Source organism: Cetorhinus maximus, chromosome 3 (genome assembly GCF_964194155.1).
Source record: "Cetorhinus maximus chromosome 3, sCetMax3.hap1.1, whole genome shotgun sequence".
Taxonomy (NCBI): Eukaryota; Metazoa; Chordata; class Chondrichthyes; order Lamniformes; family Cetorhinidae; genus Cetorhinus; species Cetorhinus maximus.
The window spans coordinates 88628654-88655564 of record NC_135881.1 but is presented as its reverse complement, the minus strand read 5'-3'; the positions used below and the strand labels follow the sequence as shown (position 1 = coordinate 88655564).

At 44.6% G+C, this 26911-nt stretch overlaps 1 protein-coding gene across 13 annotated transcripts in view; it reads left to right on the top strand.

Annotated features, from left to right (window-relative positions):
* LOC144678767 (poly(rC)-binding protein 3) overlaps positions 1-26911 on the top strand; it is a 532576-nt gene that overhangs the window by 465071 nt on the left and 40594 nt on the right. For 11 of the 13 annotated variants that reach the window (XM_078538655.1, XM_078538654.1, XM_078538652.1 and 8 more), the window contains 5 exons: positions 1400-1528; positions 1799-1942; positions 7533-7574; positions 8038-8113; positions 9085-9140. In XM_078538655.1, coding sequence (XP_078394781.1) covers positions 1400-1528; positions 1799-1942; positions 7533-7574; positions 8038-8113; positions 9085-9140 — 447 coding nt within the window. The remainder of the gene's footprint in view (positions 1-1399; positions 1529-1798; positions 1943-7532; positions 7575-8037; positions 8114-9084; positions 9141-26911) is intronic. The other 2 variants (XR_013576176.1, XR_013576177.1) reach the window with 1 other exon arrangement.

Sequence of the window (26911 nt, the reverse complement as noted above, 5' to 3'; positions counted from 1 at the left end):
CCCCACCTCCCCTCCTCCCCACCAGGTCGCCTCAACCACAAGGCAGCCCTTGCCCTCACCCTCCAAGTTGCCTCAACCGCAGGGCAGCCCTTGCCCCTCCCACCCTCACAACACGCCTTAGCCTTGAAGTCCAACAGGTGACCCGGCCGAGCGCTTTGCAATGTTACTGTGTACTCACCTCCGAATTCCCCTCAAAGTGCAGCCTGCCGGGTGCTTGCCTTTTATATGCTGTTGTGAAACATGTCGACATGCAATCGCGCCAACATGGGTGGACGATCAAGTGGTGGGGGTGGGTAGGTGGAGACACAATTCCGGCAAGTTGGCCTTATAATGATATGCTAATGTATTACAAAGAGGTTCTCAACATCCGATGGCGGGAAATGCGGCACGCTATCAGCAGGCGGAGTGGACGATCACAAACTGGTTTCACAACGTCGTGAAACCAATTTTTGGCCTGCTCGCCATATTGTCCGTTCATGCCACTGAACACACCCGACGCCCGCAGGCTTGGAAAATCTTGGCCATTGTATTCAAACTTCCAAGGCAAGTGCAGGAGAATAAATAACCTTTTTTAAAAAAAAAATCACCAAAAAGCCTTCTGCTGGAATTTATTTTAAATTAAGAAAAATCAGTCTGCGGGTAAGGAAGTACACACACCTTATACACAAACATCCTGATTACAGGCTACAAGGGACCACACAAATCAGGTCTATAACTCTATTCACATCTGCCACAGAAATATATGAACCCATTCATTGATGTACTAAATGTGTAGTCCTGGTAAACATATGGTACAATGTAGTTACAAATATAATGGGTAATTTTACCATTTTATATTAGATACCATATTGTATTCTTTGTATTAAATGTTCATTATTGATGTTAGGGTTTGTAGACCATGGATCGGGACTTGTTCCTTAGCCAGCAAAATCCAATTGGATTTTAAATTTTTTCCATAGAGTTCTATTGCACTGTACCCAAGAAAATCCTACCAGATTTCACTTTTGACAAGTACAGTCTTGAGGAATTTGTTCCCAAGCCTCTTACCAAGATTCTTAAAGAATATCATGATAATGGTTATTAAGTGCTAACATTTGTTCAAGGCATTGTGCCAAACTTTACAAATATATAGTATAATAGATAATTGTGTAACTCAATAAATAATATACAAAATACTTATCTTCATTCGGTACATATTCAGAATCATTCTGGGGAAATGGTGTTTGAAGTTAAATGTTATTGAAAATCTTCAGTGCTAAGTTATTAGAAAATCAGTCATTACAAATGTTTAAGAAATTTTTTTGTATACTCTTTAATCAGTGGATTCAAATTGTCATTCAACTTCTTTCCACTATATCTAAGGTAGCATAAATATGCTTTTACTGTTCTTTGTTTATAGACCACAGGGGCCCAGGTGCAGGTAGCAGGTGATATGCTTCCAAACTCCACTGAACGTGCTGTTACTATTTCTGGCACACCAGATGCCATTATTCAATGTGTAAAACAGATCTGTGTGGTGATGCTGGAGGTACGACATCTGGAGAAAAATGCAAACCGTATCCTTACATTTGAATTTTGCAGTTACAAGCTAGAATAAAAGTAATTGTACAATTAATTTTTTTTCAGTCACAAGGATGAATTACTAAAAGATTATATATACTATTAGTAAATTAATCTGTTAAATCATAAAATTAATCTCAAATTGTTAGTAATTTACATAAGGAACTGTTAACCATCAACAATATTGAGTTGCTCTATTGCTCTACATTGCTCTATTACTTTATGTTCTTGTCTTTAGTCCCCACCCAAAGGTGCTACTATTCCCTATCGCCCAAAGCCTGCCTCTGCACCCGTCATTTTTGCAGGTGGCCAGGTAAGAGCAGACACCATTTTGGCTTCCGCAGGAAACCACAGCGTCTTGGCCCACCATCAGCCAGCACCTGTTAGTTTTTCAAATTTTTTTCTGTCTTCTTTCTTGTCTTAATTACTAATTTAGAAACATAGTATGCCATATCTTATTTATGCAGGGGGTGACTAATATCTTACCATCTGCTAATAATTCTAATTATTCTCAGTTTTTCCTGATACTGCATTAGTCTGAATTTATTTGACAGTTTTTAACATAATATTGAGATGGCTTTCAATTCATAAATTTTGACATTCTATATTAGTCTTCCCCTACCTTAAATAATGATTTGGTTAGATTGCAAAACAAGAAATCTAAAGTGTTGCATGCCATATTATCTTACTCAGTTCTTGCTTTTTAAATATTTTATAAGTAGCTTTATTTTTCAATTTTGAGGAATTGATTGCCCTTATATATTTGGTACATTTCATTACATGGCAACCATGTCAGTGATTAAAGTATATGCCATTGCTTCTAGGTAAACAGCAGAGTACCTAGCAATGGACATTGTTACTTATCTTGGACTTGATTTTCCTTATGGGTATGGGAAGTAGATATCAGAACTGTTTCCGGGTACCAAGTCCAGACCTAGAGGGAAGCATCTTCACTGGGCAGTGTTAACTGATTAGAGTGTGGCTCAGGCAGCCAATCAAGAGATGAATAGAGGCAGTTCAGAAAAACAGCAGACCTGATTTTAGCTGCCATTTCATTGCATTACTTGCTGAAATACACAGTGAGCAGGAAAGGCAGAGGCCTGGAATCAGGGCAGGGCTTCCTCTAGTTTTTCTGATGGTTTCCTGGAGATCCTTCTTGAGGAAGTTAGAGAGAGGATGGAGGTCCTCTTCCCAGAGGGTGGCAGGAGGAGACTAAGAAGGCCAGGATAAAGGTCACCAACACAATAAGCTGACAGAATATGGTATTCAGGAACTGCGTCCAGTGTAGGAAGAGGTTTAATGACCTTATTTGCTCTGGCAAAGTGATTGTAATGCAGAACCCTCAGGACAGGCATCTGGGTATTCATCCTCCAGCAGACATAGTGGCTGAGAAGCCTCAGGGTGCATCTTGCTCCTGAACATGGGCGAATGTATGCCCAGGATACTTACTGACCCAGCAGGAAGACTCGGAGCAATAGGGCAAAATTTTTAGCTCGCCCAACCTGCCCGAGCGTAAAATGACACACGATGACGTTGGATGAGCATCCCAACATCAACATACTGTTGCGCAATATTTGGTTTGGCGGGTGCGCGCCAGATTTGGCAGTGCACCCACTGACAATTAAAAGGCCTGGTAAGGCCATTAAATTATCAATTAAATAGAATTTTTCGCTGCGGGTTGCGGTTGGCGGTCAGGCGAAAAGGCCAAGCAGCCTTTGCACTTTTTAGGAAACCTCATCCACGGGCAAGATGAAGTTCCCTGTAGCAAATTAAAATAAAATAAAAATTTTAAAACTTAATTAATAACATGTCCCTGCTCATGTGACAGTCACATGAGGGGATATGTTTCTTACATTTTTCAAATCTTTATTTATTTTTTTAAATGGCTCCATCTCCCTGAGACAACTCTGTACCTCAAGGAGATTTTCATGTGCTCACTCGCTTGCCTGCTTGAAGTTTGCACTTGCCCCACTCGCCCTCCTTCCCTCGTCTGCACAGGCAGCACTGAGCGCTGCTGCTTGCACTTCATGCTGGCGGGCCTTAATTGGTCCGCATGAAATCGCTTTCCAGCCCTCATCGCGGGCGGCAGGTGGCTTCCTGATTGCCCCCGTCAAGCCTGCACGACAAGGGTGAAATTCAGTCCATAGTGTTGCTGAGGACCTGCTAGCAATGAGACATGCAGCTTTTTATGTGTATGAGCCACTGACATTGACCATACAGGCCATCAGTTTCTGATGTACCTGTTTTCTCCTCGCAGTAGAAATGCTAATGCCCAAGAAAGGGCCCAGATATAAGGAGTTATCCACCTGCCTGCCTTCCACATAACGGAAGAAGGAATCATGAAGATTGTCAAGATGAAGAGCAAGTCAGGAAAGGCGAGATGGACATCCCTGGTGGAATAATGGTGAAGAGAAACTGGAATTCATTTATTAAGGGGGTGCATGGCACTCCAGTCTATCCAACAACATGTGGGAAACTCAGCTGTATTGGGAAGCCTCAGCACTGCAGAGGCTTCTGATCTCCAAAGCTAACTCTCATGAGTTCTTCTTGCGCCTCGCACAGGTGCTGACATCAAAGCTTTAAGACGGACTCCTTCACCACCACTGGGCCAAGTGCTGACAGAGCAGAACTACAGGCCAAATAATGTTATACCCTACAAGTGTGCCCTCCACCAGCACAAACACTGTCACTTCAGTGGCTCATTGCACATGATTAATTTGCTCAGTTTGGGTTCCGCCAGGGCCACTCAGTTCCTGACCCCATTATAGCCTTGGTTCAAGCATGGACAAAAGAGCTGGATTCCAGAAGTGAGCTAAGAGTGACTGCCCTTGACATCAAGGCAGCATTTGACTGCGTGTGGCATCATGGAACTCTAGTTCCTTGGGCCCAGAAATGAGAAGGAGTCAGTGGGAATCAGGAGAAAACCTCTCCACTAGTTGGAGTTATACCTAGCACAAAAGAAGATAGTTGTGGATGTTGGAGGTCAATCATCTCAGTTCCAGGACATCACTGCAGGAGTTCCTCAGGGTAGGAAGCCAGTGGTGAGTAATTCACCTCATGGCTCCCCAAAGCCTGTCCACCATCTACAAGGCACAAGTCAAGAGTGTGATGGAATACTCTCCACTTCCCTGGATGAGTGCAGCCCCAACACTCAAGAAGCTTGACACCATCCAGGACAAAGCAACTCACTTGATTGGCACACCGTCCACAAACATTCACTCTCTCCACCACCGATGCACAGTAGCAGCAGTGTGTACCATCTACAAGATCCACTGCAGAAACTCACCAAGGGCTCCATAGACAGCACCTTCCAAACCCATGTCCATCTAGAAGGACTTGGGCAGCAGCCACATGGGAACACCTGGAAGTTCTCCTCCAAGTCACTCACCATCCTGACTTGGAAATATATTGCCGTTCCTTCACTGTTGCTGGGTCAAAATCCTGGAACTCCCTAACAGCATTGTGGGTGTACCTACACCACATGGACTGCAGTTCACCGCCACCTTCTCAAGGGCAATTAGGGATGGGCAATAAATTCTGACCTAGCCAGCAGCATCCACATCCCATGAATTAATTTTAAAAAATTAGGTAAGGCGGCACTTGGTGAGGAGCATGTCATAAGTGTGCAGGAGGAGATGGCAGTGGCAGAGGCAACTGAGGGCAGTCCCTCTGGGAGGATGGAGGACAGACGCAGCCATGCTCTGATGGACACAGATGCAGAGTCTCAGGAGTTGCAGGAAAGAAGGCTCTAAATGGATCAGCAGCAACAGACGTGGACTCACATGTCGGAGGAATGGAGGAGTCCATTCAGCTCATGTTCTCCACAATGGCTCAAAGCTTTGAGCACATGAGCTCTTCCATTGAGAAAGCGGCCAGGTTCCTGGAGAACCATATGCAATAGCACTTAGAGTGCATGCAGGGATTGTGCACTGACATACACAGGACGCATGCCACACTATGTAGTCTAGTCCCTTCAGTGGTACAGTTGGCACAGAGCTTGGAGGGATGCCATTTGTGCCCCTGCTGGTGCTCCCCTCCAGCCATTCAGAACACCAGCCAAGGGCTGAGGCAGTCACGGAGGAGGATGAGGGTGCCACCCCTCATGCTGCACCATCATCATCATCGGCCTCCTGGGGCCCACTGATTGAGGGAGTATCTGTACAGAAGGGCCCAGTGAGGAGGCTGCCCCTGCAAAGATGCAGGTGCACAGCCTCTGGAGTTTCATCCCAGCCCCCAAGGGTACCTCTACAGCGATGATGACTACAACATACATCTCACTCACAAGCAGAGACAAGTGAGCAGGCTGCCTCTAACTCCTCAGAGGCCATAAGGGAAGCATCACATTGAAGTGGCAGAGGGTAAAGGCCACCACATCGGGCGGAGCGTTAAATAGGTCATTTGGTTGTCTACCTCATGTGACAATGTAGTTTTTATCATTTTGAATACCATGTAAATACTGATACATGAAGTCAGGTGTGTGATCCTTTTTCTAATGACTGTACAGGAAAAGATGGAGGAAGTGGTGAAAGGGAGAAAAGGTCAGATGATCCCGGACATTATTGGCATTGTGATGAGATCCTTGAATCCCATGCCAGCCCAGCCATCTCCGTGTGCAGTCTTGGTACCCTCATGTTCTGCATCTTCCTCCTCTTTTTCCTCCTCTTCCACTATCTGACACTCCTCTTCCTCCAATGAACTGTGTCCATCTAGCCCTTCACCCTCTTCAATGTCCATGCCTCACTGGAGGGTCATGTTATGGAGAGGGAAGCAGACCACCACCACGCATGAGTGTACTGTAAGGCCTACCTGCATCAAGCTTCTACTGTCAACTGCTACCTTTCTTGTGTTCAGGTGGCCTGCCAATTTTTATTGGAAGCCTTGGCCCCTCCTGTTATGCAGTCATGATACTTGCAGGGTGATAACCCCTTGCACTGCCCAAGCACTTACTGACCACTCTCCTCCACTATCTGCGCTAACCCAATGGCACATATGTGCCAATGGCTGTGTCTCCCTCTGCATCGTTCTCCCTTTCATGGGGCCTACTTAGTTCCCTGAGCTGGATATGACTAAATCACCACTGTGTATCCACCTCCATGTACCTGGTCTGCACCAAACCCAGTTTGTAGTCCGTGTTCCCATCAAAATCTGAACATGGCTCTCAATGAGCCTTTAAACAACCTTAATTGCAGTTGTCAATGGACTGGGCAGATCCTTGGGGCTGCCCTTCCCCACTCTGGTGAAACTCTCTGGTGACAAAAAACTGGAGTATCAATTAGTGCTGGTATTTTCATTCTCCACCCGCCTCTGTTCCAGCCTCTTGACACTGCTTGTTAAGGCAATATATAGGTTCCCACAATACTGATGTTTTCAAAGCCATACCTTCATGAAGTGATGCTGCATCATGCTGACCAGGAAGATTCCATGCTCAAACCTTGATTTGTGATGAGTTAACCAATCTCAGCTCTAGTGGCAGAAGGTGTACAATTGAACACAGTATCTCTGGCTAGAGATGGGAAAGCAAACGGAGTTCCTGCTCTGGAACATGATACAGTGATTCCTACTTGCATGGACATCAAGTTAGGATAGGAGGGGTCTTGGCTGAGCTCAGTTGAAAGACCACCCAGTGCCCAGGCTTACCTGTGATATAATAATTTCAGTAATGCCAATGGAATCTCATTGCGGTATATGTTACAGTCTATAGGAGGGGAAGGGAAAGGGAGAAAAGAACAGTCACATGCATACGCATTTGAAATCTGACTAAAATCCTATCTGACCTAAAAGGGCAAGCTATTCCTTTCACTTAAGGCTTTTTGTGTGCTTTATAAAATAGACCATAGTGCTTTAAATTTAAATGTGGCTGTTATTTTAAGTGAATGTGATTTTGTAGTATTTTTATTCGGTTTTGTGGTTTGATTTAGCATTTTAGAATGCACAGATAAATGTAATTGCATGTTTTTAACCCTCTGTTTTAGGCATACACAGTTCAGGGACAGTATGCAATTCCTCATCCTGACGTGAGTCTTGAGCACTCCAATCAGTGCCCTCTTTCTCATTTGTTCTGGGCGGCATTTATTTTCTGTCATTAATAAGTGGAAGAGAGTTTGCTGTAGTTTTTGCTGTGTGTAATACAGTAATATGTAGTTCAGTGTGAATTATTTGGAATTTGTTTTGTGATTTATATTTGCTAGAAAGTACATTGGCCCAGATACAAATCGTTAGCCTTGTGTTAATAGCTTAAAATGTGTTAATTATTTAAATGTAAATAGTAGTTTGACATTAACAATAGTTATTATATATTTAACAGTAGAAATATAATTAATTTTAACACGTTTATTTCTGAATAGTAGCATAAATGATTGACTTAAAGAATGTATTTAACTTAATTAATTAATCCTGTTTTTTAAAGAAAGATGGTTTCTGTATTCTGATATAATTCCATTTGATTGGTTAGCTCTAATTTCCCATCCTGCCCTGCAGTTGACCAAGCTTCACCAGTTGGCTATGCAGCATACCCCTTTCAATCCCCTTGGGCAGACCACCCCTGGTTTCCCTGGTACGTACCCATGACACCGTGGGGATGTCCTTTCTCAAAGCACCTTTATCTCCCATGGTCATTATATCACTTAATTAAATGTGGTCAATGACCAAGTTTCCTGTCGTCACGTTTAACTGTGACTAATTTTTATAATTACCCTTGTTATGAGTTATGTCATTAATAGTTATTCATTGTTGTCTTGTACCCCTGTTAATAGATTTGTTGTTAAAAAATTAATAGTATGTTGTAGCATCATTTAAATGTAATATGTTTCTGTTATTAATTCCAATATAGTACAATTATGTCCTGTTGTTCAACATCTTTTCTAAATTTCATTTTGTCTTAATATTAAGCATTTCTGTATTAGCCAAACCTTGATATTCTCATTAACATACATCTGATGCATGTTACATGAAAAAGTTGTGTAATATACAGACAGAAACAATTAAAACTTGTAAATCAGTCTCTTTTCTGAATCCTTATCATGTTTAATTTACTTTTGAGATATGATCTTTTAAATTTGTGTTTCTTTTAAAAGATAACTTCCTTTATTTTAATCCTTCCTTAATATAAACTGTCTGTTTTATCACTCTCAACCCGTATTTGTTGTTTTTAATTTCTTTAAGTTCTTTTCCCTCATTTTCCCTTTTTTCATTTTCTAAATCTTGCCATATCTTTTCAGTTACCTTCTTGCCTGATATACTCTTTTGCTGTCTTATATCTTTGTGTCTGTATTTTTGCACATCTAAACCTTTCCTTCTCACATCTCTAGAGGTTGTCCTTTTGTTTGTACTTTCCTCCTTATTCTTTAATTTTACCTTTGTTCTGTTTCATATTTTATATGCTGTGTAGCTGTCTCTTTCGATCTCTTTCAATTCTTCTTTGTTCTTGCTTCTTTTTAACTATTCTTCAAACCTTTTAAGACACTTTGTTTGTTGAATGTCTATGAGAAAGTTGATCCTAATAGACTTCCATTTCTGCCCCATCAGCAGGACTGGATGCCACTGGTCAAACCAGTTCCCATGAGCTCACCATTCCAAATGATGTAAGTGTTGCCATATTAACTATTCCTAGCAATCTGCATGCCACATCCTAATCATGCTAACATTACTGTTTATGTAATCACAATAAATAATGATCTCATTCAAACACATCATCTGATGAAATTGTATAGAATTATATTTTTTAAAAGTTTGAAGTAATAATAGAATAAGAGCCAGGATTGTGCGAACGCTTTTTTTTATCTTAACCACGATTTAATGTTAGAATCATTTTTTGTTATTATGTACACTATGGATGATAATTATTTATGAAAAGTTGATCAATAAATAAATCACTAATATGTTAATGTAAAACATAGGTTAGAACTGCACATTCTAAAGAGAAGCATGCTTCCCTTAATGAACTCAGATTGTGGCAAGTCTGTTGAGACAATATTGGATGTCATTGGAGATCTGTATCATGGGGGAGAATTTTCTCCCCTTCGGGGGGTTGGCCGTGAGTGGGCGTGGTCGCGCGCCATTTTACAGGGGGGAGCCAATTAAGGCCCGCCCAGCGTGATGCGCACCTGGAAGTGCTGAGCGCAGCCTGTGCGGGCAGGGGGAGTAGGCTGAGTCTGGGCCTGCCCTTTTTCGTGCATGCGTGCAAAAGAGCGCAGAAATTTCCCTGAGGCACAGAGCTGGCTCAGCGAGATTAGTTTGAATTTTAAAAATTTCAATACAGAAAAAGAAAAAATTTTTTAAGACATGTTCCCTCATATGACACTGTCACATGAGCTGGGACATGTCAATGAATTTCATTAAAATGTTTTATTAAACTTTAAAAACCTTCATGAAACCCCATCCCGCCCGTGGATGAGGCTCCATGATAAATACGAAGGCCGCCTGGGCTCTTCGCCTGCCCGCCAACCTTAAGGTTGGGCGGGCAGCTCAGTTAATTATTTTAATTAGCTTTTAAATGGCCTTAATAGGTCTTTGACAGTTCAGCCGGCGTGCAGCCAACTCTACTGCGCGCCCGCCGAACTGAAGGTCTGAATGATGCGCGGTGATGTCGGGACACATGCCCGACGTCACCGTGCGTCATTTTACATGACAGCAAGCGGGGCCCGCCCCCACTTGTCGACCCGAAGACTCTGGCCATGGTTAATAGCAATAAAAACAATTTGCACTTATATATCGTCTTTGACATAATAAAACATCTCATGACACTTTACAGAAGCACTATGAAACAAATTATGACACCAGGCTACATTAGCAGATGTCAGGGCAAATGCCCAGACCTTTGGCTAGAGGTTGGACTTATGGAGTGTCTTTAAAAGGAGAGAGAGGTAGGGAGGTGGAGAGTTATAGGAAGGAAATTTTAGAGCTTAGGACCTAGGCAGCTGAAGGCACAGCCACTAAAGGTGGACCAATTAAAATCAAGGATTTTCAAGACCAGAATTAGAGGAGCACAGAGATCTCGGAGGGTTGTGGGGCTGGACGAGATTTGAAAAAAAAAGAGAATTTTAAAATTATAAAGTAAGCTTACAAACTAAAAAGTAATTACATGTAGGCAGATTCAGACACATTGGAAGCATGGCTTTTCAATCAAACCCAAGTTTCCTGAAGCTACTTGGTGCTACTTCCCAGCAATTAATTTTATCATTTGCACCAAATGATGACTTTTTGCAATGGTTAAAGACACAGGCTTCTCTTTTTATATTATTATTTATTATTAATATTGCTTTCAGACTCAGTAAAAATACTTAATGACTGTCACTAAATATGATAATTATACATTATCAGCCTATAAGTATATTAATGCCTATGAAATCATATTGCAGAGTGAGCGGGTCGAAGTATTGACACTGAAAATGGCAGTAATAACAAGTAACCAGGAACAATTCTGTGCTTGACATTAATTGGCAGATTGTTGCAATGTAGCATAGTATTAATGATTTTGCATCCAATGTAGTTAATCAAGACTGTTCATTTTAAGATTGTTGCTTATTAGAATAAAAGCTTACTTCAGATTATTCAGCGCTCATCATGGCCCAGCAAATACAAGTTATCTCCAATGTGATTTGTTTTAATACACAAAAATAATGGATTTGAGAGTGGGTGGAATAATCCCAGATTTGCACTAAGTGTGGGGTGTGAAAAATGATGTTTTACCCACCAGCTGCAATGGTGGGTTTTCGTGCCACATCGTCCACTTCCCGCCTCATTAATTAAGCAGCAACAGGAAACACACCGTCCCACTGGCGGGCGGCCTCTGAATCACCCACCGCGCTGTTACCTCACTGTTTCCTCACTCCGGGTGCTATATCTAAACTGCAACTCTGCGCACAGTTGTCAATGCTTGCAGCCCAGGACTGCTCCAGTTAAAGTCAAGAAGAGTTCAGTAACCTGTCACTGGAATGTCTTTTTGAGGCCCGCCATGATGTCCTCCAACCCCGCTCTGGCCACTGGAGGTCCAGCAATCTCACCACTCTGCTAGGGGGGCGGTGGCAGCGGTGGTCAGTGCCAATGCTGCATAGAAGAGGTTGGCCATCGAATGCAGAAAGAGGATGAATGACCTCATCTTTGATCTTTGCCGCCATGTAAGGCAACTGTCTCATCACTCTAAACTCATAAAAGCCCATCACACATTCATTGGCATCTCTCTCAGTGCCATCTTAAGAGACATCACCCCTCACTCAATCACACAGAGCCTCACATCTCCATCTGGCCTCATCCCCTCTGGAGACTGCCTCCTCAGCCCTCTCCATCTTGAGGCCACTTACACAGATCAACATGTGCCCCCACACACACCTTGGATGCTCCACTTCCCCAGTACATCCCTTGCCTGAGGCCACTTCTCCCCCTTCCCCAAGCAAGCTCTAGCTCTGCAGCCATTGAAAAGCCACCCCCGGCTGGTCTGGTAGGTGGAGACCTGCCCATGAGGCCCCCTAAAGTGATGTGGTGCTGTCTGCGAAGCCTTGCACTGATGACTGCAAGTGCTGCCCGAAGCAAGGTAGACAAACAAGTCTCCAAGTCCCGAGTGAAGTGCAGGTTGCCAGGTGCACGTTGCTTATGTATGGTTGTGAAACACGTCAGCGTGCGATCACGTCAAGTGCCCAGATGATCCAGCGTGGGCGGATGATTCCGGTAAGCAGTGCTTATAATGAGATGCTAAAGTATTGAAATTAGGTTCCTGATGCGCGGAAGGAAATGTGGCCCACCATTGACGGCTGGAGCAGATGATCGCAAACTGGTTTCACGATGGCCTGAAACCGATTTTTGGCCTTCTTGCCATATTGTCTGCTTACGCTCACTATGCCGCCAATGGGATTGGACGATTCTGCCCAGTGTTTCTTTCTAATTTATATATCGTTAAGCATCTACTAAAATATAAATAACATTCATGATACATCATTCGTAGGAAACAGAATGTTTGTGTTCCATAAATTCTGAAATGATGAGCTGGTTGAAAGTACAGTAAACTCTCCTGCGCCACTGAAATTATTGTTCTCTGGAACTGGAAAGAGTTCAACGTATGTTATGTTGGAAATGCTGAGGCTTAAGAATAAATGACCATCTGCATTAATCTTTAAAATTGGATGTTCAGACCTTTCAAATAAATGATTGTTTTTACTTCAGTTCATCTGCAAAAAATGCATTTTTCTGAAATGTTCAATATTGTAATGTAGAATACGAAGCCAAAGCCTATTTATTAATTTAAAAGCAAAAAACTGCAGATGATGGAAATCCAAAACAGAAATAAAAATACCTGGAAAAAGTCAGCATGTCTGGCAGCATCTGCGGAGAGGAACACAGTTAACGTTTCGAGTCCGTATGACTCTTCAACAGAACTAAGTAAAAATAGAAAAGAGGTGAAATATAAGCTGGTTTAAGGGGTGGCGGGGGGGGGGGGGGGGGGTGGTGGTGGCAAGGTGGGACAGGTAGAGCTGGATAGAGGGCCAGTGTAGGTGGAGATAGCCAAAAGATGTCACAAACAAAAGAACAAAGGGGTGTTGAAGGTGGTGATATTATCTAAGGAATGTGCTAATTAAGGATAGAAAGCAGGACAAGCAAGGTACAGATAGCCCTAGTGGGGGTGGGGTGAAGGGAAGGGATTGAAATAGGCTAAAAGGTAGAGATAAAACAAAGGATGAAAAATACATTTAAAAATAATGGAAATAGGTGGGAAAAGAAAAATCTATATAAATTATTGGGAAAAAAAGGGGGATCGGAAAGGGGGTGGAGATGGAGGAGAGTTCATGATCTAAAATTGTTGAACTCAATATTTAGTCCAGAAGGCTGTAAAGTGCCTAGTCAGAAGATGAGGTGCTGTTCCTCCAGTTTGCATTCAGCTTCACTGGAACAATGCAGCAGGCCAAGGACAGACATGTGGGCATGAGTGCAGGGTGGAGTGTTGAAATGGCAAGCGACAGGGAGGTCTGGGTCATGCTTGCGGACAGACTGAAGGTGTTCTGCAAAGCGGTCGCCCAGTCTGTGTTCGGTCTCTACAGTGTAGAGGAAACCGCATTGGGAGCAACGAATGCAGTAGACTAAATTGAGGGAAGTGCAAGTGAAATGCTGCTTCACTTGAAAGGAGTGTTTGGGCCCTTGGTAGGTGAGGAGAGGGGATGTATAGGGGCAGGTGTTGCACCTTCTGCGGTTGCATGGGAAGGTGCCGTGGGAGGGGGTTGAGGTGTAGGGGGTGATGGAGGGGTGGACCAGGGTGTCCCGGAGTGAACGATCCCTGTGGAATGCCGCCGGGGGGGTGAAGGGAAGATGTGTTTGGTGGTGGCATCATGCTGGAGTTGGCGGAAATGGCGGAGGATGATCCTTTGAATGCGGAGGCTGGTGGGGTGATAAGTGAGGACAAGGGGGACCCTATCATGGTTCTGGGAGGGAGAGGAAGGTGTGAGGGCGGTTGTGTGGGAGATGCGCCAGACACGGTTGAGGGCCCTGTCAACCACCGTGGGTGGAAAACCTCGGTTAAGGAAGAAGGAAGACATGTCAGAGGAACTGTTTTTGAAAGTGGCACAGATGCGACAGAGGTGAAGGAACTGAGAGAATGGGATGGAGTCCTTACAGGAAGCAGGGTGTGAGGAGCTGTAGTCGAGGTAGCTGTGGGAGTCGGTAGGCTTGTAATGAATATTGGTGGACAGTCTATCACCAGAAATTGAGACAGGGAGGTCAAGGAAGGGAAGGGAAGTGTCAGAGATGGACCATGTGAAAATGATGGAGGGGTGGAAATTGGAAGCAAAATTAATAAATTTTTCCAGGTCCAGATGAGAGCATGAAGCCGCACCGAAGCAATCATCGATGTACCAGAGAAAGAGTTGTGGGAGGGTGCCGGAGTAGGACTGGAACAAGGAATGTTCCACATACCCCATAAAGAGGCAGGCATAACTGGGGCCCATGCTATTTATTAATTGCCAATTGTTTAAATGGAAGTATTGTACAATCACTGAAAAAACTTGCTACAAACAATTTGTGCAGATATTTGAATAGCTCAAAATCTGATCCAATAAGCCTTCATCAGGCACAACAAAGAAAAGCAGGGTTGGAGTAATTCTTTAGTAAATACAGTGGTCCACTTTTCTTTACTTACTCAGGAATTTCTCAGGGTAGTGTTTTAGACACAACCACTTTCAGCTGTTTCATCAATGCAGCTGTTTCTCTCCATAAAGTCAGAATTGTGGCTGTTTGCTGCTGACCACAGAGTGTTCAACTTTATTCACAATTCCTCAGATTATGAAACAGTCCAACACTGCATCCAACAAAACCTGGACCGCATCCAGGTTAGAACTTTGCACCACACAAGTAACAGATAACGAGCATCTCCATTTTGAACAAGAAAGAGTCTAACCGCCTGCTGAGATTCAATAGCATTAGCATCGCTGAGTTGCTTACCAACAATATGGCAGGATCATTATTAAGCAGAAGCTGCAGTAGATGAATCACATAAATGCCGTGGCTACTAGAGCATTTCAGGGACTGGATATTCTGTGGTATGTGGTGCACTTCCTGCTTTCCCAACACTTGTCCACCAACTAAAAGGCAGGAGTGTGACTGAATACTCTCTACTTCCTGGATGAGTGCAGCTGCAATAACATTTAAGCAGCACAACACCATCCAGGATAAAGCAATCCTTTTGATTGGCATGTCCTTCACTAACGTAAACATTCACCCTCTCCATTACCAGCATTCTGTGTCTGCAGGTGTACACTGTTTACAATATACAGTGCAGCAACCTGTCAAGGCTTCTTCAGCAGAACTTCCCAAACTCGAGACCTCCACCAGTTAGAAGAACAAGGCTCATTTCCAAGTTCTCACTCCATCGGCTGAATTTTACAACAATCCCCCAAGGGGCAGGATAGCAGGTGGGGGTGCCATAAAATTATGCACAATGATAGTGATGCAGTTCCCGACACTAACCAGCCACCTCCGCTGCAATTTTATCAGTGACGGGGGAAGCGTCAGGAGGCCTGCTTGCCATGGGCCAATTGAGATTTTACCCATGGAAGGGGGAGGCTGGCATCAAGTGTCCAACTTACCCAGTGAAACCAGGCAGGCTGGTGGCCGGGCAAGGGGGTGGTGCCTTCTTTTCAGGCCCCCCCTGCCCCATTGGTGGCCCCCTCTCATGATATTCTCCCCACCGCATTTTCCCTCCCTGCCCCATCCCTCACACCCCCACGATCCTGGCCCTAATGAGACCCCAGGTTTACCTGAAGGTTTGGTTCCATTGCAGCTCACTTTCCTGTGGGTCTCGGTGCAATGCTAGCAGCAGCCATCATTCCCAGGCCATTTGATTGGTCAGCAGTTCTCGGAGTGGGACTTCCTCCTCCTGCCTCAAGCCAGTTAATGACTTGAAGACAACCCCACCCCAGCATAAAATTCAGCTCTATGTCACACACCATCCTATCGTTAACATATATTACAATTCATTTATTGTTGTTGGGTCAAAGTAGGCAAGCTCACCACCACTTTCTCAAAGGATAACTATTGATGGGCAATAAATGCTAGCAATGCCCACACCCTGAGAATGAATTTTTATTTAAAAAATCCTTGCTGACACTACATATTGCTGGTGAATATATGAGACTAATGAATTGTTGCTTAGCTTGTTGCCTCAGGCCTGCATTTCAAAATTAATTTGAAAATTCATGGGTTTTAGTTGATGACAAGGCATTTTTTTTAGCTTTGGAAGACTGCATACTTAAAATTTATTTTAATTCTGATTGTAAAGCTCTTGGATGTACTTTAACTGGAATTATCAAAGAGGCTTGCTGGATCTTTTCCAAACTATGAAGAATGACTCAGACTTAAACTGCCTGTTAGTTTTGTACGTCAATCTGCTATTTGGACTGAAACACTGTTCCAAAATCTTTAGCAGTGTCATTGGAGTATTATTATCATGGTATGATGATTTCTTGCCCAATTGAGAATAGTATTTTTGATGATAACACATTAGTTACTTTGTAAGATAGTTCTGGCACAGCCCATGAGGAAATGGTCATCTTTATCTGACATGGAGTGATGTCTGATGGCTTAGAGCAAGCAGAGAACACAAGCTGCATGAGGCAAATTAAGAAATCCAACTAATGCGCTAGCATTATGAGCACAAAGTATAAAAATTGCATTCCACTGTGCCATTGGCCATTGACAGGTCGGTGGGCGGACAGCTGATTTCGGTGTCCGCCCACCTTCCTGAATATTTAAATGGAGCAGGATGACATCAGGGGTTCCCCCTGATGTCATCCCGTGTCATTTTCACGTCGGCGAGCGGGTCCCGCCCCCAACTCGCCGACAGAAAAATTCTGGCCTAAGTTTCACTAATTTTTGAATAATTTTTCCTGCCATTATTTATTGTTTGTTGCATTAAATATCCACATTGTTAAATTTCTTAACTTAGATGTAGTCACAGCCAACAACAACTTGTAGTTATATAACACTGAGCCACATAAGGAGATATTGGGGCAGATGACTAAAAGCTTGGTCAAAAGAGTTTTAAGAAGTGTCTTAATGGAGGAAAGTGAGGTGGAGAGGTCACGTGAAGGAATGCCAGAGTTTAGGATCTAGGCAGATGATATTGGCCTTGATGTGATAGCTGACTCACAGAATACAATATTTAATGTGGAATTCAAGTGCCACAGTTATCACCCCTAATTGCTATCCAATGATTGGGGCTCAAAGGAGTCTGATGAAGGCAGAATTAGGCTTGTTCGTTGTACCTCTGATGACTGAATTTTTAAAAAATTCATTCATGGGATGTGGGCATCGCTGGCTAGGCCAGCATTTATTGCCCATCCCTAATTGCTCTTGAGGAGGTGGTGTTGAGTTGCCTTTTTGAACCGCTGCAATCCATGAAGTGTAGGTACACTCACAGTGCTGTTGGGGAGGGAGTTCCAGGATTTTGACCCAGCGACAATGAAGGAACGGCGATATATTTCCAAGTCAGGATGGTGAGTGGCTTGGAGGGAAATATTTTGTCAACACAGGATTTAGACTCACATCAGAAATGGTCTCTGAGTAAATACAGTAGAAGCATTCACACCCATGAAACCAAATGATGGCAAGAGAGAAATGGGGAGAAAAGTTTTAAATATGGAAATTGACTGCAGAAGTAAACTTATGTTTATAGGCCTATCTATAAACCCTCACTATTTGCTTACATTAAAATCTAGTCCAATATAACTGATGGCTGATATTGACACAGGTGTGAGTTGATGGAAGAACAATAAGAATGATTCTCAGACTTGGGGCTTTTAAGTAGAGAAAACTAATAAACTCATGTTTACTAGAAAAAACAAAGTTGTGTGGGTACATTTTTGAAGACTTTAGAAAGGAGGGTTTATAAAGTCAAATCTACAAAAAATAATTTTATCTTTGCAGGCATTTTCTATTTTCTTAGAAAATTTCTTAGTAAATCTTACTGGCACACATTGGGAAGACTTTCATTCCCAGGTCCCATTCCAGCCGTTAACAAGCTGGATTGGACAGTTGAATTGGCTATGCACTCAGACAAGAACAGATGTTAGTTTTGACATATTGGAACTAAGTGCTATGATGAAATATGCTACAATTGAGGATGTTTTAAGGGTAAAAAAAAATAAAAAATTAAACATGGAGAAATGCATATTCAAGTTTCCAACCTTTAGGGACCTGAAGGACATAAAATTAATCATTTTTAGTGAGTCTTCTCATGCCAACCTTCTGGACAGGGCACAGCTGGTTGGATAATATTCTTGATGAGTGCAGTAGGAAACCAGCCACCAGTCTTTTACTTAATATTAAGTTTTTATACAGAATGCAACATTATAAATGTCTACCTCCTCCCTAACCAACACCCAGTGTCCCAGAAGCCTCTCTTTATATGTGCTCGATGTACTTAATCAATGTCCTCCATCTGTATATTCTTAATCTGAATAATAAAGTTAACATAATATTAACAGATCCACTCTTCTTTAAATCAAAATTTTATAATACACAATATTGAATAAAATTGAATAAAAGAAAGAGGGAAAAGCAATCATTGTCCATTTTTTTGTACATCACATCGTGTTACAAGGCATCTGTCATTTAGGATCTCGCACAGTCTCTTTGTGCAAGCATTTCTTTTTTTTAAAGCAAACTGACAATTGAGGACTTGCATCAACCCATTTTATCTTCGAGATTTATTTTCTTTCTAGCATCGCTTTTACATTAGCAAGCTCAATCATTAACCTTTTCTCAGTCACACTTTTTGTTGAATGTATGCCATTCCACAGGGAATGATTATCTATATAACATTTAATTGGCGAACTATTCTCAGAATGCTTGTTGTATAGAATTTCCCCTAAAATATTTGACAAGTAAAACCTCATATTTTTGCTTCTACAAGAGCCAGTGTTTATGCAGCTGAAGTACTTTTCACCACCCTTTTTATTTTTTTAGCTTTCCAGGCCAAGGGAACAAATTTCTCTATTTTCACCCATCAAGAATATTGTAAAACCTGTACTCGAATACCCACCCCGAAGGTTCGCATGAGAAGCTTCACTAAAAATGATGAATTTTATGTCCTTCAGGTCCTCAAAGGCTAGAAACTTGAGTGTACATTTCTCCATAACTAATTTTTAAAATGTTTTATTTGCTCTTAAAACATCCTCAGTTGTAGCATATTTCATCATTATACTAGTTCCAGTACATCAAAACTAACATCTGTTCTTGTCTGAGTGCATAGCGAATTCAACTGCCCAATCAAGCTTCTCAACAGTGGGATTGGGACTGGGAATGAAAATCTTGCCCAAAGTATGCCAATATGATTTTCTAAGAAATTTTAAACAAAATAGAAAATGCCTTCAAAGATAAAATTAATTTTTGTAGGTTTGACTGTATAAACCCTCACTTTCTAAAGTCCTCAATCATGTACCCAGACAACTTTGTTTTTTCTAGTAAAACATAAGTTTATTAGTTGCTTCTATTTAAAAATCCCAAGTCTGAAAATCACTCATTGTTTTTCCATCAACTCTCTCCAAAGTGTCAATATCAGCCATCAGATATATTGGACTAGATTTTAATGTAAGCAACTAGTGAGGGATTATAGCCAGGTTTATAAACATAAGTTTCCTTCTTGCAGTGATTTTCCATCTTCACAGAATCACAGAATTGTTACAGTGCAGAAGGAGGCCATTTGGCCCATTGTGTCTGCACTGGCTCTCTGATCATTTTAACTTAGTGCCAATCTCCTGCCTTTCCCCTGTAAATCTGCATATTGTTTCTAGTTAAATAATCATCCAATGCCCTCTTAAATGCCTCAATTGAACCTGCCTCAACCACACTTCCAGGCAGTGAATTCCAAATCCTAACTACTCGTTATGTGAAAAAGTTTTTTCTCACCTCGCATTTGCTTCTTTTGCGAAACACTTTAAAACTGTACCCTTTGGTTCTCGATCTGTTTATGAGTAGGTACAGTTTCTCCCTATCTACTCTGCCCAGACCCCTCATGATTTTGAAACCTTCTATCAAGCCTCCTCTTAGGCTTTCCTGTCCAAAGAAAACAGCCCCACTTCTCCAGTCTTTCCTCATAACTGAACTGACTCATTCCTGGATCCATTCTCGTAACCTCTTCTGCACTCTCTCCAATGCATTCACATCCTTCCTGTAGTGTGGCATCCAAAACTATACACAATACTCCAGCTGAGATCTAACCAGTGTCTTATATATGTTTATCATAACCTCCCTGCTCTTGTACTCTATGCCCCTATTAATGAAGCCTAGAATACTGTATGCTTTAGTAACAGCTCTCTACCTGTCCTGCCACCTTTAATGACTTATGTACATATACACCCACGTCTCTCTGCTCCTGCACACCCTTTAGAATAGTATCCTTTATTTTATACTTGCTCTCCATGTTCTTTGTACCAAAGTGCATCACCTCACACTTCTCCACATTGAACCTCATCTGCCACCTATCTGCCCACTCCACCAATGTGTCAATGTCCTTTTGAAGTTCTACACTGTCCGCCTCACTGTTCACAATTCTCCTGAATTTTGTGTCATCCACAAACTTTGAAATTGTCCCCTGCACACCAAGATCTAGATCATTTATATATATCAGGAAAAGCAAGGGTCCCAATACCGACCCCTGGGGAACTCCACTACAAACCTTCTTCCAGCCCGAAAAATACCCATTAACCATTACTCTCTGTTTCCTATCCCTCAGCCAATTTTATATCCACGTTGCTACTGTCCCTTTTATTCCATGACCTATAAGCTTCCTCACAAGTCTGTTATGTGGCACTGTATCGAACGTCTTTTGGCAGTCCATATACACCACATCAATGGCCTTTCCCTCATCAACCATCTCTGTTACCTCTTCAAAAAACTCCACCAAGTTAGTTAGACACAATTTTCCTTTAGCAAATCCATGTTGACTCTTTCGAATCAATCCACATTTTCCCATGTGACTATTAATTCTAGCCCAAATAATTGTTTCTAGAAGTTTCCCCACCACCGAAGATATACTGACCAGTCTGTAATTGCAGAGCAGATCTTTACAACCTTTTTTGGACAAGGGCATAATATTTGTAATCCTCCAGTCCTCCGGCACCTCCCTCAAATCCAGGGAACATTGAAAGATTATTGCCAGTGCCTCTGCAATTTCCACTCTCACTTCCTTCAATGGGCAGAATTTTCCCAGAATTGCACTGTGTGGTGGCAGGCAGGTAAAATGGAGTCCTACCCACCAATGAAAATGGTGGGTTTTCATGCCGTATCTTCCTGAGCCTGCCTCATTATATATTCACTCCCACGAAACATGCCATTTCCATGGCGGGCGGGCTCTCATTCGCCCGCTCACCATCACCCCGCTGTTGCATCATGCCGGCCACCATCTTTAAAAGACAACCGCCAGAAAAGCACTCATCACCACCAGCTCACCACTGCTGCCTGGAAGACATGGTCAGCAAAGGCAAAAAGACTGCAGCACCCCGCTTCAACGATGCGTCCCTCAAGCGACTGCTGGATGCCATGGAGGCCCGCCGGGATGTGCCCTACCCCTGCTCTGGCTCAAGGATGGGTAGCAATATCACCAACCCGGCTTGGGAGGCAGTGGCAGCGGTGGTCAGCGCAAATGCCCTGCAGAGGAGGACAACCACCCAGTGCCAGAAAAGGACGAATGATCTCATTCATGCCACCAGGGTCAGTCACTCTTTTCATCACTCCCAACTCACATATTCACAAACCCACCACACATCCATAGGGCCCTCACTCACTGCCAGTTCAAGGGACACCACCATTCACTCTTTCACGCACACCTTCGTTGCCCTCATCCTGTCCATGGGACCACTCACCACACACACACACAGGCCAGGTGACTTTGGGGGTGACCGGCCCATCTGACTCCCCTCTTCCTGTGGCCTACGCAGATCCAGCTTCACAGGCTGAGGAAGGTGTCACTGTCACACAGCAGGACCCCAAAAGCAGGCCAGGGTTCTCCAAGTCTCGGCCCTCCAGAGGATGCCTGCCAAAGTCATCACAATCAGGGTGTCACAGTCAGCGGGCTACCTCCATCTCAGCTGTGGATGTCTGGGGAGTACCAGGACATAGCGGCAGGGTTTGGAAAGTTAGATAAAAGTAGCTGCACAGCCTGGCCATGGTGTTGATCGCTTGTATATACTGCTCATTATTGTCAATAAACTCCTAAGAATGTCACCCTGCCTCTGACTCCTTGGGAAGAGTTTTCGCCGCTTCGGGTGGCGGGGGGGGTGGTGGTGGTGGAAGTGCAGGAGCGGGCATATGCAGGCGTGCCTCCGATCAGCACCCCCGACTGGGGGGCACGCCGCCATTTTACATGGGCAGGCCAATTAAGGCCCGTCCAGCGTGATGTCCGCCAGGAAGTGCTATGCGCTCCCTATGCAGGTGGCGGGGGTGGGATTCCCTCAGTCGAGAGTGCGCCCTTAAAGAGCGCACTGATCTCCCTGAGACAAAGTGCTGCCTCAGGGAGATCGGTGCCAAATTCAAAAATGGTCAATATGCAAAAATAAAATTTCCCTGACATGTCCCCTCACGTGACACTGTCACATGAGTTGGGACATGTCCATCACTTTCAATCAAACTTTTATTAAATTTTTAAAAACCCTCATGAAACCTCATCCCACTCATGGATGAGGTTTCATGCTTTTTCTGAAGCCCGCCAGGGCTCCCGGCCTGCCCGCCAACCTTAAGGTTGGACGGGAAGGTCCATTAATTACTTGAATTAGTTTTTAAATGGCCTTAATTGTCCTTTGACAGGTCAGCGGGCGCACAGCTGATTTGGCTGCACCCCCACCGACCTGAAAATTGAAATGATGCGGGATGACATCGGGAGTTCCACCTGACGTCACCCCATGTCACTTTACACGTCGGGAGCAGGCCCCGCCCCCCCGCTCACCGATCTAAATATCCTGGCCCTTGTTCTGATGAGCAGTGTTCTTGTCACTCAGATGTGAAACTTTTCTGCTCAAGATAAACGGCAGGTGTCTCAGCCCAGAGCCTCTTCCGTGTGCGCTGTGCAGCCTTCAGACCACAGCCTCACACTGCCTGGACACATTACTGATGCCTGCACCTTGGCAGTGCTGGTCATTGCTGCCAGAATGTAGTGGGCAGGTGCCACAGAGTTCTCTCATACTCTTTGTGTGCTCTCAGCACCTTTAGGGTGGGGCTAGCCACCCTCACACCAGCATCTTCAACGAGTGATGCTGTGCACCAGCTCCTGAAGGGCTGAGATGCTGAAGGCGGACACAGATCAGATGTGTCCAAAATTTCATGGCTGGGTCTCTGAGATGGCCCTGATCATGGAGCTGCCCTCAACCAGACAGGAGTCAGACATTCTCAGAGGCTATGTGAAGATCTATGGAGTGTCCTCACTGCATATTGTCATCATCCTCCTGCAATCGAGTGACTGTTAGGGCCTCCACTGCATCTCCATGACAGGAGAATTCTCACAGTCAAACATTCACAACTGCGATGTGAGGATCTATGGGGACACCTCACTGCATGTCGTCATCATCCTCCACAAATCTGGCAGCTACAAGGGCCTCCCGAGGGCGTTTGCATTGTCTAGCCAATGCAAGAGCCTCATCCCCATCATTGTCACCACCGAGGACCCCCTCACCCTCATCCCTGTTGGCATCCTCTGCATCAGAGGAGACATTCAGCTCCTCCATCTCCTCCTCAGCCAGCTCTTCACCCCGCTGCAGCGCCAGGTTGCAAAGGGTGCAGCAGACGACAACGATGCGTGACACCCGCTGCGGACTGTATTGCAGGGCTCCACCAGACTGGTCCAGGCCCTGGAGCCGCATAGTCAGCATCCCGATGGTCTGCTTCACCATGTTGGGAGCTGCTGCATGAGCCTCATTATAGTGCCACTCTGCTGCAGTTTGAGGCCGTCACGTGGGTGTCATCAGCCACGACCTCTGCGGGTAGCTCAGGGTGCCAATCCTGGAGCCTCTGTGGAACTTGGAAGACTGCAGGGATCTGCGAGTGACTCAGGATGTAGGTGTTGTGCACAGTCCCTGGAAACCTTGCGTGTACCTGCAGGGTGCGTTTCTGGTGGTTGCATACCAGCTGCACGTTCAGTGAGTGGAAGCCCTTGTGGTTGATGAAGTCCACTGAGTGTAGCGATGGAGACCTGAGCATCACATGAGGGCAGTTAATCGCACCCTGCACCTGTGGGAATCCAGAGATCAGGGCAAATCCAATGGCCCTTGCATCCTGGCTGTCCCAGTCCCGGGCAAAATGCACGAAGCTGTGTGCCATGGAGAAGATGGCATCCATAACCTCATGGATGCATTTGTGGGTGGCAGATTGTGAAATCCCATAGAGGTCACCTGTGGAGCCCTGAAAGGAACCACTGGCATAGAAATTGAGCGCTATGGTCGCTTTCACAGCCACTGGTAGTGGACGCCCTCCATGTCCCTTTGGTGCCAAGTCCTGCAGTAAGAGGCAGATGTGAGCCACCAGGTCCCTAGACATGCGCAGTCATCGGCGACACTGGTTCTCAGTCATCTGCAGGAATGGCAGGCGGTGTCTGTAGACCCTGGGTGTCGCTAGGCACCGACCAGCCTCGGCTCGCTGTCGCTCCTGGGTAGCATGTGCGGGAGCCCCCTGCTGCCCCTTCTTCACGAGGTTGCTGCTCCTGCCTTTGCACGGCCAGGTGCCTCAGTCGCTCTCTCCTCCGTCTTCTACGGTCTCTGTAGTCCATCAGGCGTACAGCTAGGTCACCAGAATCCATGATCCTGACGTGGTCCTCCTGCAGCATGAAAGAGAGAGAGACGCGGTTATCATGGCTGTACTTAACACCTTTCCTGGCCCTGTGTAACCATCCCTTAATGCTTCTTTGAGAGTGCTGGTCACCCCTCGGATATCCAATGATGAGTGTGTTGCATGGCTGCCCTGTCAACCTGCGAAATGGGGGACACTGGTCCAAACCAGGATGCTGAGATTGCAAGGGGCTGTGAGCACCTCCAGCAGTGACTGCTACATGGCCAGCATTGGTGAGGAGATTGTACAACATGTGCAGTCCAACTGCTCCACGGTCCAATAAAGTGGTGATGGACTTGAAGCCTGTGCTAGGGGTAGGAGGGTGGGTGGTGGGGGGTTTGTGGGAGTGGGGGGGTAAGTAGTTATGGAGTGCTTGGTGGCCCTTCGGTGCCTCCGTGTTGCTTGTATGGGTGGGCAGGCTAGGAGCCTGACCCCAATCATATCACTGTGGCTGCATCTGATCTGTCTTAGTTGCAGAGGCATGGTCAGTTTATACAGGCGTCCCTAATGCATGGCTACTTCCCTTGCTTACCCTGCCCTCCACCTCGATTGCCTATGCACAGGATGCAGTGCCAGGGCAGCACTTGAGCCCCCCCAACCTGCCGCAGCAGTCGCCTCTGAGGGCCAACACTTGCCCCCAGACACCCCCCACCACTCAGCAGTTGCCTACAGGGCCAGGTATCAGTTTCCCCTGCCCCCGGCACCCGAGGCCTATGAACATTGGGCGAACTGTGGAGAACGGTGCTGCTCATTCACCTCAGTTCCCCAAAGTGAAGGCCGCCAAGTGCACGTCGCCTGCATGCTGTTGTGAAACACATTGACGTGCTTTCCTGCCGACATGGACGGACTATACGGTGGGGTTCCAAGAGCCTGGCAGGATGGCCTTTGAATTATATGCTAATGTATTACAATTAACTCCCCGCCGACTGATGGGGGAAAACATCGGCGGGCTGAGCAGAAGATTGTGACCTGCCTTCACGCTGTCGTGAAGTGGTCCCACCATATTTTCCGCACATGCCGCCTATCACGCCTGCCGCCAGCGGGCTTGGAAAATTCCACCCAATATTCTTGGACGCATCTCATCTGGTCCCGGTGCCTTATTAGCTTTAAGTACTGACAGCTTGTCCAATACCTCCTCCTTATCAATTTTAAACCCTTCTAGTGACTGAGTTTCCTCCTCTGTCACCATGACCTGGTCAGCATCTACCTCATAGGTAAAGACAGATGCAAAGTATCCATTTAACACCTCAGCCATGCCTCTTGCCTCTATGTGTAAATCCCTTTTTTGGTCTGTAATTGGCCCTACTACTCCTTTTACCACCATTTTACTATTGATGTGCTTATAGAATACTTTGGGATTTCCTTTAATGTTAGCTGCCAGTCTTTTTTCATGATCCCTCTTTGCTTCTCATATTTGCTTTTTCCCATCCCTTCTGAACCTTCTGTATTCGGCTTGGTTCTCAATTGTATTTGCTGCCTGACACCTGTCATTAGACCACTTTTTCTTTGTCAACTTAATTTCTATCTCCTTTGTCATCTAGAGAGCTTCGGGTTTATTTGTCCTACCCCTCCCTTTTGAAAGAACATACCTTGACTGTGCCCAAACCATCTCCTCTTTGAAGGTAGCCCATTGTTCAGCTACTGTTTTTCCCGCCAACCTTTGGTTCCAGTCTATCTGGCCCAGCTTCGTTCTTGCCCCATTGAAGCCCACTCTGTGACAGTTGATTATTCTTACTCTGGATTGACCAATGTCATTTTCCACTGTCATCCTAAACCTTATGATACAATGATCACTGTCCCCTAAATGTTCCCCCACTGTCACTTGAACCATCACATTTCCAAGAACCAGGTCTAGCAGTGCCTACTTTCTTGTTGGACTGGACACATTCTGCTGTAGGAAGTTCTCCTGAACACAATCTAGGAACACTTGTCCCTCTCTTCCCCTTACACTACCACTATCCCAGTCTATAAACAGGTAATTAAAGTCCCCCAGTATAACTACTCTATGATGTTTACGCCTCTCTGTAATTTCCTTGCAGATTTGTTCCTCTATATCCTTCTC